This window comes from Sphaeramia orbicularis, chromosome 8 (assembly GCF_902148855.1).
Source record: "Sphaeramia orbicularis chromosome 8, fSphaOr1.1, whole genome shotgun sequence".
In the NCBI taxonomy this organism is placed as follows: domain Eukaryota; kingdom Metazoa; phylum Chordata; class Actinopteri; order Kurtiformes; family Apogonidae; genus Sphaeramia; species Sphaeramia orbicularis.
In genome coordinates, this window is record NC_043964.1 from 52342502 (window position 1) to 52360234 (window position 17733).

The following is a 17733-nucleotide window of genomic DNA, read 5'->3' on the forward strand; positions in this document are numbered from 1 at the left end:
CATGGTGCACGGCCGTAACTGTCACTGAGGCAAAAACTCGGATGTGGGAGGAGTTCATTGAGGACATGGAGGAAAACTATCAATCGGCTTCCTGAGACCCAGAGGTTTCAGCTGTTTGCACCAGGTAAGGATAGCTCTGTTATTGGACATGAATGTATTTCTTTTTATTCAATGCAAACAAAGCATTTCTCTGCCAAATGTAAATCTTTTGAATGTAGGAGCTTTGTCTTTTTGCACAGATTGTCCAAAATGAAGATTAATGTGGGCACAATCTTAGAAGTGGCAAATCGTCAGTGTTCTGTCGAGATTACAAACAACTGCAGCAAATATGTTCTGTCGAAGCCCAGGTAACAGCAGCTTCTTTTGCCTGTCCATTGAAATAACTTTGCAGATTTGCTTAATTTATTATCATTTTCCTGTGATTTGTAACGTCCGCATTGAGTGTTGAAAGCTACAGAAATTAATTAAACAGTAGAAAGAGAAGGGTTTTTATATCAGAATCAAATAGTTTATTTATCCCGGGGGGGAAATTTTTGGGTGTTACAGTCGCTCCATTGAAGTACAATAAAAAGTAGCAGGAAATGAATTATCAATACAACACAGAAAAAAAAAAAAAAAAAAATATATATATATATATATATATATATATATATATATATATGTATATGTGTGTATATATATATATATATATATATATATATATATATATATATATATATATGTATATATATGTGTATATATATATATATATATATATATATATATATGTGTGTGTATACAGGGTGGGGAAGCAAAATTTACAATGAACATTTAGTTGTTTTTTTCTCAGCAGGCACTACATCAATTATTTTGAAACCAAACATATATTGATGTCATAATCATACCTAACACTATTATCCATACCTTTTCAGAAACTTTTGCCCATATGAGTAATCAGGAAAGCAAACGTCAAAGAGTGTGTGATTTGCTGAATGCACTCGTCACACCAAAGGAGATTTCAAAAATAGTTGGAGTGTCCATAAAGACTGTTTATAATGGAAAGAAGAGAATGACTATGAGCAAAACTATTACGAGAAAGTCTGGAAGATACTATTAAAGAAGAATGGGAGAAGTTGTCACCCCAATATTTGAGGAACACTTGCGCAAGTTTCAGGAAGCATATGAAGGCAGTTATTGAGAAAGGAGGACACATAGAATAAAACATTTTCTATTATGTAAATTTTCTTGTGGCAAATAAATTCTCATGACTTTCAATAAACTAATTGGTCATACACTGTCTTTCAATCTCTGCCTCAAAATATTGTAAATTTTGCTTCCCCACCCTGTATATATATATATATATATATTTTTTGTTTTTTTTTTTTTGTTTTGTTTTTTTTATTTTTTTTTTTGTTTTTTTTGTTTTTTTTTTTTTTTTTGTTTTGTTTTTTTTTGTTTTTTTTTTTTTGTTTTGTTTAATACATATATATATATATATATATATATATATATATATATATATATATATGTACACAACATTAGAACAGCAATTTTTACAATATGTACTAGACATGCCCTGTGATGCACTGTATGTTCAGTGTACATTATAACTACAGATCACAGTGGATCTACAAATATACAAAACACAAAATATACACTGTCATGTAATTTTACTTTTTTACATTAAAAGAACACTTTGGAGTCATCATTTATAGTTTATATGTACAAATATATACGAATTGATCTGTATGTGGAACCTAAACTAAAATGATTTTAACATCCTTGATTGTCACAGGCCAGATGAGATCCTTCGGCCGCATGTTTGACACTCCTGGCTTAAACACAGTTACCTAATTCTTCTTTGTTGCTTCTAGTGTCCACATTGTGAGTGGTTTCTGCGCTGATCCTTTGCCACCACTCATCAACCCATGGTCATCTGGGAACGCATTGTTCGCCAAGACCCCCAACACAGCTTGTGGATCTGTGGGAGTCTTCACTTATGACCTCGTCGATCATGTAAAAAAGGAGACCACAATGAAAATTGCCGTCATGTTCTCTGTGCCCTATGACTTCAACCTCTACTCCAACTGGTTTGCAGTGGGGATCTTCGACAAGTACACAGTGTGTAACTATGAGCTGTACTATAAGATGTACTACGATAATGACAAAACATTCACAAGAAGCAAAGCAGATGGAAATTCACTGACCCATGAGGACAGTGATGTCACTGTCATGGCAACCATGTCCAATTCATACCAACCTGTGATGAAGGTGGAAGTTAATTGACTGAAATCAAGGAATTAAAATATGGGGTAAGGAAGCTGTCAAAATATTTGTGTTCATAAGATAGAAATGTGCGCATATTAGTCTGTAGTTGTGCAAAAATAAATATGTCTAAACTCTTGAATGAGTTCAGTCGTACATAACATGTATTGTGTGTATTTTATCAGAATACCAATGAATAAGTTTTGACAAGAATTACAAACACGAAATGTATCTTTACGATTGCACTTTCTCCATCACAAATACAAATTCATCGACGTGACTCTACTGTCAAAAATCCATCACCACTTCACAGGCATTATTTATGGAGCAGAGGATTCAGGGATTCCACGGACTGACCCTGAGTTCAGGTTCCAGATCAAGGCCAGATCAGGCTGGATCAGTGTTCAAGATGGACGACGAGTCACAGAACAAAATCAGGTCCAATCCGACCATGAGTCCATTGTTCTGACCACAGAGAAGGAACCTGAACTCAGTGTCAGTCTGTGGAATCCATGGATCCTCTGCTATAGACTCTAGACTAATATGCACACTTATCTGTCTTATGAATATTTTGACTCCAACCTTACCCCATATTAAAAGGCTAAAATATCCCTAATGGCTCGTTTATTCTCCGCTATAATAATTTGCTTCAGTTTAGATCATAGCAGAATTTGTGCAACAATAATGTTTAACAAAAGCAAAAAACTCATAACTATTTGATTTTGTCATATGGTTTTACATCCTCTCTGTTGAAACTATAACATGAAGTAAGTGTTGGGCATTGCATTAAATAGTATTATGGTATGTTTTGTGTTATATAATATATAACACGTAATAATCACTGGACCAAAAAAATCATTTGCAGTAGGATTCTGAGCTATGTGAACATGCAAAAAAAAGAGAACAAATGTCCAAACTTGTACCAACCTGTTTTAGAGAGCTGGGTTCTGAAAGGAATACAGGATCACCAATGAGTTCTTCTAAACAAAATATATAACAAAAACAAAAAACTCATAACTCTATTTGATTTTGTCATATGATTTTACATCCTCTTTGTTGAAACTATAACATGAAGGAAGTGTTGAACATTGCATTAAATGGTATTATGGTATGTTTTTCCCTTGTCATTGTATTTCAGTGTCAGGTGTGAAGCACCTTGAATTGCCTTGTTGCTGAAATGTGCTATACAAAGAAACTTGCCTTGCCTTGATGTCCACATTTAGGGAAATATATAGAAAACTTTTGGACTTAGTGACAGATTTAAAATGACACAGTTTCAATTCTTGATCCTATTATGATGTAAAGACCAATGTGTCTAGAAAACAAGTCCAATGTTTTTAATACAAGCATGTGTTAAACATGACAGTAATAAACTAACAAATGAGTGCAAACAGAGCAAGAGCAACTTTGATTTTTTCTTTGACCTGACCCTTTAGTAAATGAATGAACATGGGAGCAAATGCTTTTTACACTTCTACCCACTGCATTTCATTTTTTAAATATTCTTATATATATGCATAGTTTTGCACACATAGATGTTATAACCTGTGTATATATCTCGTTCTGTTTTCATTGTTGCCTGCCTTCTTTTTTTGCACCACAGGGAACAGCACTCCAATGTCATTGTAGGCTCCGTTCAGACTGCAGGTAAATGTGGCCCAAATCTGATTTTTTCTGCTCATATGTGACCTGTATCCGATCTGTTAAAGACAGTTTGAACAGCACTAATCTGACCCAGACCACTTTCATATGTGGTCCTAAATCCGATATGTATCTGATATTTTGCAATGCGACTTCAGTCTGAACGGCCAGGTCACATTTATCCGACCTTTACGTCACTGAAATGCGACAAACGTCACAATTCTGCGTCCCAGGAGGAGGAGGAGCAGCAAAATGTATTTACTTCCGTAAACACAGTGCGTGCCTTCGTGGTCACGTATTCCATCAGGACCTCTTCTGCGCATGTGGGTCACTTCAGGGTCGCATTCATTTCATACTCAAAACTGATAGAGGTCACATTTAATGTGTAATATGAAGAAACACACAAAACATCAGATTTCACCAAAAAATGGTGCATTAAGACCTGCTGTCTGAACGTAGCCTTAGAGAAGGTGAAATCGATAGGGTTCTTCCACTAGGGGTCCCCTATGTTGGTTATCAAAGGAGAAGAAATCCAAGAGGCCAAAATAATCATCTCTTTGAGCTTATAACCGTCTGATGTCAGTGTGTAACTCAAAGCATTCATTTTCTGAACCCACTTTATCCTCACTAGGGTCACGGGGGTCAATGGGGCCTATCCCAGCTACTTATGGGTGAAGGCGGGGTTCATCCTGGACATGTCTCCAGTTCATCTTAGGGCTGAACATATAGAGACAAACAATCACTCTCACAGTCACACCTATGGGCAATTTAGATTAACCGATTAACCTGTCAGTGCATGTGTTTGGATGGTGGGAGACACAGACACGGGGAGAACATGCAAACTCCACACAGAAAGGTCCCACCTGTTACAAACCAGGGACTAGAGGAACCCAGCTGCGTGTGGTGAACAACAACAGACAGACTCAGGAAGGCGTGAAAGCAAATTAAAATTTATTTGTACATATAAATATATATACAGAAGGGAAGCAAACTCAGAAAACGGAGAAACCAAGGGCATCACCGAACCGGGAGATAAACACGAACTAAACCAAGGGGACTGGACCAGCATGGAAGTGAAGACGTTCTGGCACACAGCACAGGAGCTGCAGGTTTAGTTTAGTCACAGAGTTTCCCCTACCCAAAAAGTGTTGACTTTTCTTTCACAAATGTGGGAATGATGGTCTGAAATTGTGTTGAAATGTACAAAACAGAGAAATTTCTCATGCCTGGCTGGCCAGTTCTCTGGCTGCTCTTCACCCTAAACCTGTGATCCTAGAATCACCCCTGCTCCCCTGAAGGACAAGTTCTGATTCTGAAACTTTAACTTCTCCAGCCTCACTTCCCATTTTTGCTTTATAAGATGTGGCTGCTGCTGAACTCATGATCTTTGTTGGGTTTTATCCATAATCTGAAACTTATTCTCACTTCAGGTTATTTCACTGACCTCAGGGACCAGCGACTTCTAGGACATGAACTTATATTCTAGAACCTTCCGTTAGCACAGTCAGCACTCTCTTTGATTGGATTGGGGGTGGGTTAAAGAGCAGAAGGCCTTGTTCATGAACTGAAAATAAAACTGAACACCTGCTGATAATAAAGCACCTGATTTCTGTGTGTTTCTTTGACCTTCTTCAAGCTTTACCGGATCCAGTGATCTGCTATACTGTAGTATAGTATTTAATTAAAAACAATTTAAAAAAACTCAAAAAAACAAGATGTTCAGGACACCTGTTACACACGAACGTACTTCCTAGGGATGGGAATCAAGAACCGATTCTTTTTGAGAACCGGTTCCCAGTAGCTCGATTCCTTGGAATCGTTTGCCTGCCTGCTTAACGATTCTGCTTATTGATTCCGCCTTTGTTTGCATGTGCGATGACGTCACACGTCCGCTGCATTGTTTTGGTCAGAACGTAGCCACCATGGCGCTGAGGTAGAAATGGTCTAAAAAGACGACACCAGGTCCACTTACTTGGAACACTGTCAAAGCTTCCATGTCTTCTGAAGGGTGGAATCCCTCCAATATCCTCAAACATTTGTCCACAGCATGTGAATCATTTACAGGAATGTCACGTATTTGATTCTCTACTTAGCGGCGTTTGTGAATGTAGCGGCAGAGTGAACACCTGGCCAGTTCCGGCGTGGGCAACAAACGTCGTAACTCCTCAAATACAAGTTTCCGAAGCTTAGAAGGGAAAGGAAATGAGGAGTACAACAACAGGAGACAAGCCGAGCCGACTCGAACCAGTTCCACGTAGTAGAAATGCAGCAATAGAGGAATTAGTGAAGCATCTTTAGTTTCACTTTCACTGTACGCCCCCCCCCCCCCCCCCCCCCCCCCAAACCAGCCCGGCGTCATCTGTTATTATTATTTGTACATACTGTATATGCTATATTTTCTGTGCAGAGATGGAAATATAAAAGACAGTTAATGCAAACACACCCGTTTGTACTCTTTTATTCCCTCACCCAATGAGAATTGATAAGAGAATCAGATCAATAAGCAAAATCGGTAATGGAATCAGAATCGTTAAATTCTTAATGATTCCCATCCCTAGTACTTCCTGATTGGATTCTGAAGTTCGGCCCCTCATCTCGATGAATTGCGACCACCCATTTCTTCTTCTCAACTAAATCTGAAGGAAAGTCATGAAAACTTAAATATAGTTGCCTTTGTTTATTTGATGTACTTTGGGGCACACAGCAGCGACACTTTGACGTAGCCGCAGCCATTGTTGACAAATAAACCAGAAGAAGTGATGCACAAAGTCAGTCGTTTCAAACTGTTTCCAGGTCATGCGTGAAAAACCCCTATTGGAGTCAGATGTGTAAATAGAATCCTAACACACTAGAACAGTGGTGAACATGATTTCCCCAGCAGAGCTAAATGTAAATCACAGTGGTAGACTTTATCCAACCTGTTAGGTGTAGTTCAGGTGCATTCACAAAGAGCAGGTCACTGTAATCCAGCAAAGGTTGAAGAAAGTTGAAGTAAGATGCAGAAATCAGGGGTTTCCTTGCCAAGAAAGAAAGAGAGGATTTGTTGAAGAAAAAGAGAAAATCCAATTTTATTGTCAGTTTATGAACAAGGCCTTCTGTTCCCTAACCCCCAAAATGAGAACCAAAACTAATAGAATATGTTAATTTCCTAGAAGTCGCTGGTCCCTGAGGTCAGTGAAAGAAACTGAAGTGAGAATAAGTATCAGACTGAAGATAAAACCTGTCAAAGATCACAGGTTCAGCAGCAGCAGTAGCCACAGCTCATTAAAGGAAGCGAAAACAGGAAGTGAGGCTGGACAAAAAGTTTCAGAATCAGTATCTGAAAAAGAACATCTTATCGGAGCATCTGCTACTTTTTGTACGTTTAATGTAACTAAAACACAAAAGTAAACCACATGATTTAAACCAGTGGTTCTTAACCTTGTTGGAGGTACTGAACCCCACCAGTTTCATATGCGCATTCACCGAACCCTTCTTTATTAAAAAATACAATATGATTTTTTTCAAATTCAAGACACAGGCATATGTTTTACTGGTGCACAAAATGAACCGTGCATTAACATCACTGTGCTCAAAGAACAAAACCAATACAATGCTTGAACTTACAACAAATTCCATACCTTTTCACAAAGACATGACCTGTTTTAATACTACCGCACTGAAATGGTTTTAATTTTTAACCTTATGTATTCCAATAATGTACTTATTGTATTTATGCTATTTATCACTTTTAACATTTTAACACACACCCATCACCTAATTTCCATCAGGCTACAATAATAATGAATATTTACTGCAAATCAGTGTGACTTCTGCTGTTGTGTATATGTATGTGTAGGCCGTCACGTCAACCCGTTTTCGTTTCATCTCACTCCGAACTTTTAGAACCACGCAATTTTGACATAAAAAAAAAAGATAATTGCATGTAGTGTATCAAAAAAAAAAGTTCTCGTTATACTCCAGTATTTTTGTGATCGTTGTTTTATTACGGCACTAGCTCGGCTTTAGCGTAATACGATTTCTCCGTCCTTGACGGTGCGTCGGTTGTCACATGACTGTAACTGACCAGTGCGGTGACCGAAAAATGTAAACAAACGCTACACATGGCTGCCTCCGTGGTTAACAGGAAGTAGCAAAAGTCATAACAACGATGTGGAAAATACTCAAATAATTCATCGTCAGACGAGTGGAAGAGATTATAAACACTTCCAGATGTGCTGTAGTGCTATAAGCAACAACAATACACCGCGTATATTGGATGTCAATCAGAGAAAGAGACTCCGAGGCCGTTTGTTTACATACACGCACCTAGCCCGACACACACACCCGACTAATGAGTCGAGTGTGTGTCTTGACCTCCGCCGAACCCCTGAGACTGACTCACCGAACCCCTAGGGTTCGATCGAACCCAGATTAAGAACCACTGGTTTAAACATTACATCCCTTCTGAACCACAATGCTGAATATATATGGTCTGATACGTCCCTCTCAGCTGTTACGTACAGTTTTTTTCCATTTCGAGCGCAGTACTTAAAAGATAATGAATCCCACTGTAGAAGTAGGTGATGAGTAGTGTTGTCTTTGTCAGCCTGTTTTAATTTTAGTTTTTCTCTAGTTTTTGTACCAAACTCTCATTTCAGTCTTTATTAGTTTTAGTCATGTTCATAGTTTTTTCGTCTAGTCAAGTTTTAGTCAACAAAAACTGATGACATTTTAGTCTTGTTTTAGTCAATGACAATTGTATTTTAGTCTCTTTTTAGTCATGCAGTTCTATTTAATCTGGTCAATGTACTCTGGACAAAACCAACATTTTCTTTAGTTAAACCCATTTTCACATACGGGCTTTCATTTGGTGCTATGACCTTTGACCTCGAGTGATCTCGAAAGGTCAAATGAATGTCAATTAATGTCTTTAAATATGCCATTAGACTACAGGTCCTATTTTTATGGCCCTCTGGATGGAAATATGAGGACAAGAAAATCAATCCACTCCCATCCATACATAAGCAGCCTTTAACCCATAAAGACCCAAAGCACTGGGGACTCAAACCATCTACTGGTACAGAATACATAATACCTGTAGATCCAGTAATTCTATCAATACATGTCAATAAGTGGTGTAAAATACAGTTATTCATTTTTTCATGGTCATCAGATATGACCGATTTGGATGTTCAGAGGCTCCGTAGTTACCATGGAAACACCGTCATCTTCTACAACATTGATTCACCAGTAAAACCCATGGAGTTGGATCAATGACAGTGGATGGACACACTGGGTTTATGTTCAGTCAATAATGTACAGTATTATAGATAGATAGATAGATAGATAGATAGATAGATAGATAGATAGATAGATAGATAGATAGATAGATAGATAGATAGATAGATAGATAGATAGATAGATAGATAGATAGATAGCAGTAAAAAAAAAAAAAAAACACTGACCCATTCAAACACACAACTCCAGACAACCAACATTAGAGATACAAGGTAAGAAGTAATAAAAAAAATAATAAAAGATATATAATATGTACAGTAAAAGTAAGACACAGGAGGAAGGACCTCCTGTGTTCAGTCCGGGACCGAGGGGGAATTTTACTGGAAAAGTCCCTTTTACTTGAGTTCTCTCTATTTTGGATATAATAATCCTCAAATATAATATCAGAATGATGATTAAAGTACATGTTCTGCAAATTAAATATAGGAAAATACCTGAGTTTTACTGAAAAACTGCAAAAATACAAAGGATATTATTATAATAAATGGTGATAAATCACTAAAGAAATGTTAAATATAAAGAAAAATTAATTTGAGAACTGCCACAAAAGTAGCCCTGGGTCTTTACGAATTAAGTCTAATTTAACAGAGTCTTTCACAAAAGGTTTCCAGCATAAACATGCACTAAAACACTGGTTTGTGTGTGTAATTTCAACCCATTTTGCATGTCTATAGTTGCTGTGTATGACAAACACATGTAATGACTGGTAAACATCAGTGGAGAATGGAAAAGTGTAAAGATACTTCAGACACACCCAGGGTCAACAGTGGTATCGTTTTGCTACAGGATGTAAAATGGACATTCCAAGATAACAAATGACCTTGTGTTCCTGGTATTAACTTTCCACTCACTTCCTCTATTTATAAGAACCACAACATTTCAGTTTATTGGTCAGCTCTGTCATCAACGTCCAACCCCCTGGAAAGCATTTAAAAATGACCACTGGAGGTACAACAAACACACAGAAACCTTAACTTCAACCAGATATTGACTGCAAGCAAAGGTAAGTACTTCACCCTGTCTGTTGTTGAGCACAAAGAATTTAATATTTGTCAGTTTTTATTTATTTTACTTACCACCGTTTATAATTCAACCATCTCAATGAAAACAACACAGATACGGATAAACTGCCAGAAAAAGCAGTGTACTCATGTTTAATGTTTGTATAATGTTTATCTGTTTCTTTGTTTTAACCTGATTATTTTCTTTCCTTTACAACAGTTTTGTATGTAAAAGGTCACTGTCTCTCCATTCCTCTCTGTATTTTAACTTTTCATAAAAGCCCATCTAGGGACCGGTGCTGCAAATTAGCTTTTGCTATAAGCACTATGATGCATGCATGGGACTGCTGTGTTACAGTTGGTCTATGTCTTTTGTATCTGTCCCTATCAAATAAACCAAATAAATAAATGAATGAATGAATGAATGCATTAATTAATTAATTAATTAATTAATTACAGTTTCTAAACATTTTTCACCAAAGCTGAAAAATGAAAGAAGTTAATTTCATAAGGTTAATATGTGAACCTTTACCTGGAATCAGGGCTCAGGGGTTAAAGGGTTGAATAACCAGAGGCCTCCTTAAATGACCAACAGGGGAATGCCTGCAGACGATAGAAAATACAGAGGCCTTATTTTCAGAACACTTGAAGGTTAACTTGTGCTGAACTGTCAGTGTGTCTTTGAACAGATCCAATATGGCTAAAGCAGCAGGAGCAGCAGCTGCAGCTCTGGGAGCCGTCGTTGCAGCCGGTGAAGCCATCGCTGGTGCTTCCCCCACCCATCGCCAGTGCAATGTCGAGATCACCAACGTCTGTAAAGACTACAGCCTCTCTAATCCCAGGTACCTTACACTGGTAATACTCATGAACAGGGCAGAAGAAAATATCAGTTTTCATGATATATCCCGATATTTCACTTCATGATACTGTATTGATATTAAAAAGTACTGTATCGATATTTTTAGGTATTTAGGGCTGTCAAAATTAACACATTAATGCGGATAAATCGATCATCATGATCAGTCTGATTCTAAGGATGCACTGCAAGTTTGAAAATGCAAATTTAACACCCTCAGAGTTGAAATTAACACCAAGCCAGGGTTTATATGGGAACCACTGGTTAAGTGTTAAATTAACGCTTTTGAATGTGTTAAAATAATTAACACTGTGACAGTGTTCAGACAAACTCTTAGAGTGTAAAATATTAACACCACAATAGATGAAAAGAACACTAGATTAGTATTCAAAGTTCATTACTTAGTGACACCAACAGAGTTAACTATTCAACACTGCACCAGTCTTCAAGTACCATTCTGTGGTGTTAAATGTAAATTTAACTAGTGTTTACTCTGCTACTCATAAGGTGTACATTATTCACTGGGATTAACACTATTAGAGTTAAAAATGTACAATCTGTTAGTGTTAAGTCTAACCATCCACCACACATGTACAAAAATCACTCCAAAAAGTACTGCAATAAAAAAAATGTAATAAAAAAATACATATTTTTCTTTAACAGGGGGCTTCACATAAAATTTGACAAGGCGCACAACACTCCTAAAACCCTGTAAAACCACCTTTTACAACACTGCCCAAAACATGAGATAGCTTGGAAGTGCAGGAGACATTCCATGAATTTGTTTGAGGTGCCTGAACAAAAGTAAAACAAAGGAAACAGCTCAACATCGTTGCTGTTTTAGCCAGTTACTGTCATGACTGAATGAAAGACTGAACTCATACGTACGGTGCTGAAGGGAGAAAATGGGTTTATTTACATAAAACTATACTTGAGAACGAGACAAAATCTGGGTTTGAAAACATCAGAGTCCACAGGAAGACAGGATCAGGACGGTGAGAGTCTGGGTTATGGCTCTGAAGTGAATGGGATGAACATCTATGGAGCTCTGAAGCAGTGACAGCAGCAGCAATGATCTGGCACCGGACCAGAGCAGAGGAGGTGCTTCTGTGGGCTCCTCATGCAGATCTGCTCCAGAGCAGAGGAGGTGCTTCTGTGGGCTCCTCATGCAGATCTGCTCCAGAGCAGAGGAGGTGCTTCTGTGGGCTCCTCATGCAGATCTGCTCCAGAGCAGAGGAGGTGCTTCTATGGGCTCCTCATGCAGATCTGCTCCAGGTGTGACAGGTGGCAGCAGGTGAAGGTGATAATGAGTCTGAGGGAGGGGTCTGTGGCAACGCAGGAGTGCACCATGACATGCACTATTTGTTCAATAGCTTTGCTCTCAACTCTTGTATGAATTGTATGAATTACCTCAGACTACAATGCAAGAAGCCGTCGAGCTAAAATTAGCATGTTCAACGTTCTAAGTTTGCAGCAAGAGCTAACTTTAGCAGCTGGTTCGCAAGTCGGTCCGAACAGAAATATACATGTTATGATAGTGACAGAGCTGACAGAAAAGTTCCTTCCAGCCGAGTGAAGAGCCTTGTTTCAGAAGTAAAATGGTACTTATACGACGCCTCATATGACGTCCATGAGCACACTGGTCTGCTCTGTTGCTCTGTCCAGAAATGAACACCCATTATGGGGTTCAATCATGCTCCTCAACACCTGGTAAATGTACCCCGAAAAATGACACCATCAAAGACCCAAGCTGGAGTTAAACTTACAGAATGAACTCCAGAAATTTAACACTTTCACTCTTTTTTAGCTAACTCCACATTATTTTACTCCACAGATTTATGTTAATATGGACCTAAAACTGTAAATTTTACCGCGGTGACAAGGAAAAATGGCAACTGTAGACTTCTAAACACTTCTTTACCAAAATTGATAGGCGTGGTCAAGTTTAACACTCAGAGTGCTAGAGTGCGTGAAACAACCAAAATACACACTAACACTTACTCTGTGAGTGTTAGTTTTTATGGATCAAACGTTATATCAACTCTGAATGGTGTTAAATACAAGTAACACTGGAAAATCAACACTGGCAGATTTGCTGTGTGTATTCACACCTGCCTTGTTTGGTCCGTTTAAAACAGACCAGAGTTTGTTTGCTCCCTTGGTTCGGACCTTTTGGGCTGGTGTGAATAAAAACCACCAAACTCTGTTCCGGACTAAACAAGTGAACCCAGACCCAGCTGAAGAGGTGGTCTGGGCATGGTTCCATACGAACCCTGGTGCGGTTTGTTTGAGGTGTGAAAGCAGCCTGGACCCCATCCGACACAGTTGTTTTTTTTTACTCTTGTGCAAATGGTGCATTATTAGTTCCTATTGTCACTGTAGAAAGGCAGAGGTCAAAGCCAGTGTCATTTTGGTTTCTGTTCCCGGTAATTGAGCTTCAGTGTGGGTATGGGTTGGATTCAGTGCTTATGCAAAACAGTCACATGCGGACGTTTCATTTTCAGAACTCCAGTTAGATTTGTCTGTTGTGCTTGAAAAAAAATAAAAATAAAAATTTCATCACCCCCAGCAAACTTTACCTGTGTTAAGGAATTCTGTACCTGGCTAAAGTTAACGGTGATATAGGATAGACACACATAGGTAAGCAGTACAGAGCACTAATGCTTTTTGGTAACAGACCAAAACGCATGCAATTCAATTCAACTTTATTTATAGAGCACATTTCATGCACAAGGTAGACTCAATGTGCTTCACAACAAGTATGTAACATAAAAAAAACAATCATATATAAATATAAATATAAATATAAATATATATATATATATATATATATATATATGTATATGTATGTATGTATATCTATATATATATATATATATATATATAGATAGATAGATAGATAGATAGATAGATAGATAGATAGATAGATAGATAGATAGATAGATAGATATCAGTGGCGATTTCTCACAGACTGCAAGGGAAGCCCAGCTTCCCCTAAAATTACGAAAATTAAATGGTTAAATATGTTCGGTTGTGTTGACATTTTATTGACTACAAATGTGTTCGAACACGTTCATCTCAAAGATGAGTTCGTTCAGAATCAGCTTCATCACAAATCAACGGACTCGATGTTGTTCACTTCTCCTCCATTCCCGTGTCTCTGTTTTCTCATACATCTCTGCTCAGTGTATTTGTCCGTAGACTGCGGGCGTCTCTGGGGGTGAATAGAGCTGTGGGCGGAGCTCGGCCGGGCTGGACACCAGAATCCCACGTGCTGATTGGAGGATCAGTCAAAAGGCTGAATCCCATTTGATTGACAGCTGTTTTCAGATCTCCTCCTTCACTGACACAGTTCAGTTTAATACCGTCGCACATTCTGCTCTGAAATCCAGAGAAACCACTAAGAAATTATTTGTTCATTTCTTGCACTGTAAATAAAACCCACTCATTGGACTTCCTTGTTTCAAATTAACATAATTTCAGCGTTTTCTTGTTTCAGTTTCATAATTTAATCATTTCTTGTTCGAGTTGAATATCGTTTTGTAGATAGTTAAATCAATCAAACTGTCGGCTAGGTTGGAGTGAAAGGAGCATCTGTAGTTTAAAAAGGCTGAAGTCTTACACCCACAACACACTGGGCCAAGGCCGTCTGAGCAGAGAGGACACTGGTCCAGTCCCTGGGAAAGACACCTACTTGGTACGATAAGGTCACTGACCATTTTCTTAAAAATAAACGGATGTCTATGGAAAGAACAAGGTCTATTCTGTCAGCATGTTTTGAAATTTTTCCAATTGGACAAAGGGTTGAATTTCTATGAATATTGAAAATAAATCCTACATTCGGAACGAGCACCACAGACACTTCAGGGGTTAAAGGGTTAACCGTAAGGTTGGTGGTTTGAGTCCACCCAGGGACGTTAATGGTTCAGTATGAGAACTAGTCATTTGTTCACAGGGGATCTCACTGTCGAAGTTCTTCTGACCCTTAGTTCCTTCGTTCCAGATTTCAGCTCAGTCCTCCACTTTAACCTTTGCATCTCATTCACAAAGACATTAATCTGTCCCAGTTCACAAATACAGGTTTACATTTAGTGAAAGGGATTCACACAGACTTTGATTAAAACCTTTACTCGGTGCTATGTGTGATGAAATGTGGCTGTTCACTTCAACCTGCACAATGGCATCCAGTTCATATGTACTAAAACAGCGCCCTCATGTGGCTTGGTGGTAAAATTACATGTGAATGTCCACACTGTGTGCTCTGTCATGGTCTCCTGCTGTTAAACAGTTTTGGGATCTGCATGCTTCTCTTTACTGGCGTCTAAACTGACACTTTGACACTACTGTGCATATTTCTGGTGTAATTCATTTTTTCCAGGAAATAATCTTTAAAAAAAATGTTTAAAAAAAAAAAAGAAACAAAGCAAACAAAAAATATTGCCTTGTTAACAGTATTGCGATATATCGTGATATACTGTGATCCTAGTTTTGTGGTTTGTATCCTATCACCAGATTCTTGCCAATACACAGCCCTACTCATGAAAAGTCGGACCATGCTTTATTATGTTGAATTCATTCTGGTTATTTTGCTGTTTTCATGTCTAGGATGTACCTTGACAGCGGACACTGTGCGATACCTCAGTCCCCCTTCATTGACTCTGGAACATCTGATGTTGCTGTGTTTGTCAAAACCCCTAACACTGCATGTGGATCTGTCGGCGTCATCACGTATGATCTCCAGGACAACAAAACACAGCAGAGCACTAAGAAAATGGCCGTCATGTTCTCTGTGCCTTACGACTTTAATTTTTACTCCAATGTGTATGCAGTGGGAATCTTTGACCACAGCAGAGAGTGTGATAAGACACTTTATAATGAGATGATAAGTGGATCAGGATCATTTGCCAGAAAGAAAGCAAAAGAGCCAGGAAGTCTCATTTATGAAGGTGGTACTTTTACCATCATGGCCACAATGTCAGACACCTACCAACCTGTCATAAAGCTGCGAATTAGTCAGAAAATTTAGTGACCAAACATAAACAATGTTGGTTACAGAACACCTTTATCACATAAATGTTGTCTATCAGGGCTAATAATGTGATGTAATAGAATAGTTTGTCACAGATCGGTACTGATACGGAAAACTTTAACTCATAAAGACCCAAACATCCATCGTCGACTAAAAGCACTGATCTAAACTGTTGAATACCTGTTGATCCACTAATCCTATCAATACATGTCAATAATTGGTGTAAAATACAGTTCTTCATCTTTTTATTGTCATCAGATATGACCCATTTGGATGTTCAGAGGCTCTGTAGTTACCATGGAAACATTGTCATCTTTTACAACAGTAATTCACCAGTAAAACCCATGGAGTCGGATCAATGCCAGTGGATGGACACACTGGGTTTATGTTCAGTTCATGACAGATTGGACTGAAAAAGACACTGTTCAATGACAGTGGATAAAATTAATAAAAATGATTTTTTTTAAAAAAAAACCTACAAAATGATTAAAAAAAAATGTGAAAAAAAAATCTGCAAAAAATTGCTGAAAATAAAAACAAGAATAAAATAAGCAACAAAATGAACAAAAACAGCTGAAGTAATGAATAAAATGAACAAAAATAAATTAAATCAACAAAAGCAAATAAGAAAATGCATAAAATAATAAATAACATGGAGAAAAAAAAAGCAATACAATGAACAAAATTAATTTAAAAAATTTTTTAAAGATTGATTCACCAGTAAAACCCATGGAGTAAGATCAATGACAGTGGATAAAATTAATAAAAATGAATTTTAAAAAACCCTACAAAATAATAAATAATTTGAGAAAAATAAGCAAGAAATTGATCAAAATAGAAACAAGAATAAAATAAGCAACAAAAGGAACAAAAACAGCCAAAGTAATGAATAAAATGAATAAAAATAAATTAAATCAACAAAAGCAAATAAGAAAATGCATAAAATAATAAATAACATGAAAAAAAAGCAATAAAATGAACAAAATTGATTTTAAAAAATGTAAAGATTGATTCACCAGTAAAACCCACGGAGTAAGATCAATGATAGTGGATAAAATTAATAAAAATGAATTTTAAAAAACCTACAAAATAATAAATAATGTGAAAAAATAAGCAAGAAATTGATGAAAATAGAAACAAGAGTAAACTAAGCAACAAAAGGAACAAAAACAGCCAAAAAAAAAAAAGAACAAAAATGAATAATAAATCAACCAAATAATAAATAGCATTCACAAAATAGGCCACAAACTGAACAAAATTGAAGATTTTTTTTTTTAAAAAAAGGGCAAGAAAATGAACAAAAAGAAATAAAATCAACAAAAGCGAATAAGAAAATGTCTAAAAAAAAATAACATGGAAAAAATTAGCAATAAAATGAACAAAATTAATTTAAATTAATTTTTTATGTTCAGTTCATGATTCTGTTAATGCTGAAATGTCATTTTCTTAAATGCCATGAACTCTTTGTCACCTCATAACTGTCATTTCTTCTGAATAAGTATGAACTTATTTTGACTTTCTCTGTAACCGTCTCATCCCACACTTTTGTCTGAAAAAACTCAGAGCAGTTCTCTCTTTCTGACCACAAGTTTCATTTGCCCCAAATACAAGTTAGTACACACCCTGTTTTTAAGGAATCTGAAGAAACCAGGAAGAAACAACCCTTAATGTTAATATTAACC

At 37.2% G+C, this 17733-nt stretch overlaps 2 protein-coding genes across 2 annotated transcripts; both read left to right on the forward strand.

The window, feature by feature from the left end:
- Positions 1-35: 35 nt before the first annotated feature.
- Positions 36-3654, forward strand: LOC115424543 (DELTA-sagatoxin-Srs1a-like). The gene is made up of 3 exons (XM_030141881.1): positions 36-124; positions 240-347; positions 1854-3654. Exons 2-3 carry the CDS (start codon positions 250-252, stop codon positions 2263-2265), a joined length of 510 nt encoding a protein of 169 aa, XP_029997741.1. The 5' UTR covers positions 36-124; positions 240-249; the 3' UTR covers positions 2266-3654.
- Positions 3655-10140: 6486 nt separating this feature from the next.
- Positions 10141-16271, forward strand: LOC115423406 (bryoporin-like). Its single transcript, XM_030140171.1, has 3 exons — positions 10141-10168; positions 10841-11008; positions 15628-16271. Exons 2-3 carry the CDS (start codon positions 10863-10865, stop codon positions 16046-16048), a joined length of 567 nt encoding a protein of 188 aa, XP_029996031.1. The 5' UTR covers positions 10141-10168; positions 10841-10862; the 3' UTR covers positions 16049-16271.
- Positions 16272-17733: the final 1462 nt, after the last annotated feature.

Coding starts and splice junctions, on each gene's coding strand:
- LOC115424543 (XM_030141881.1), top strand. CDS start 250: ATGAAGATTAATGTGGGCACAATCTTAGAAGTGGCAAATCGTCAGTGT. Junction 348..1,853: donor TATGTTCTGTCGAAGCCCAG/GTAACAGCAGCT, acceptor TGTTGCTTCTAG/TGTCCACATTGTGAGTGGTT.
- LOC115423406 (XM_030140171.1), top strand. CDS start 10,863: ATGGCTAAAGCAGCAGGAGCAGCAGCTGCAGCTCTGGGAGCCGTCGTT. Junction 11,009..15,627: donor TACAGCCTCTCTAATCCCAG/GTACCTTACACT, acceptor TTTCATGTCTAG/GATGTACCTTGACAGCGGAC.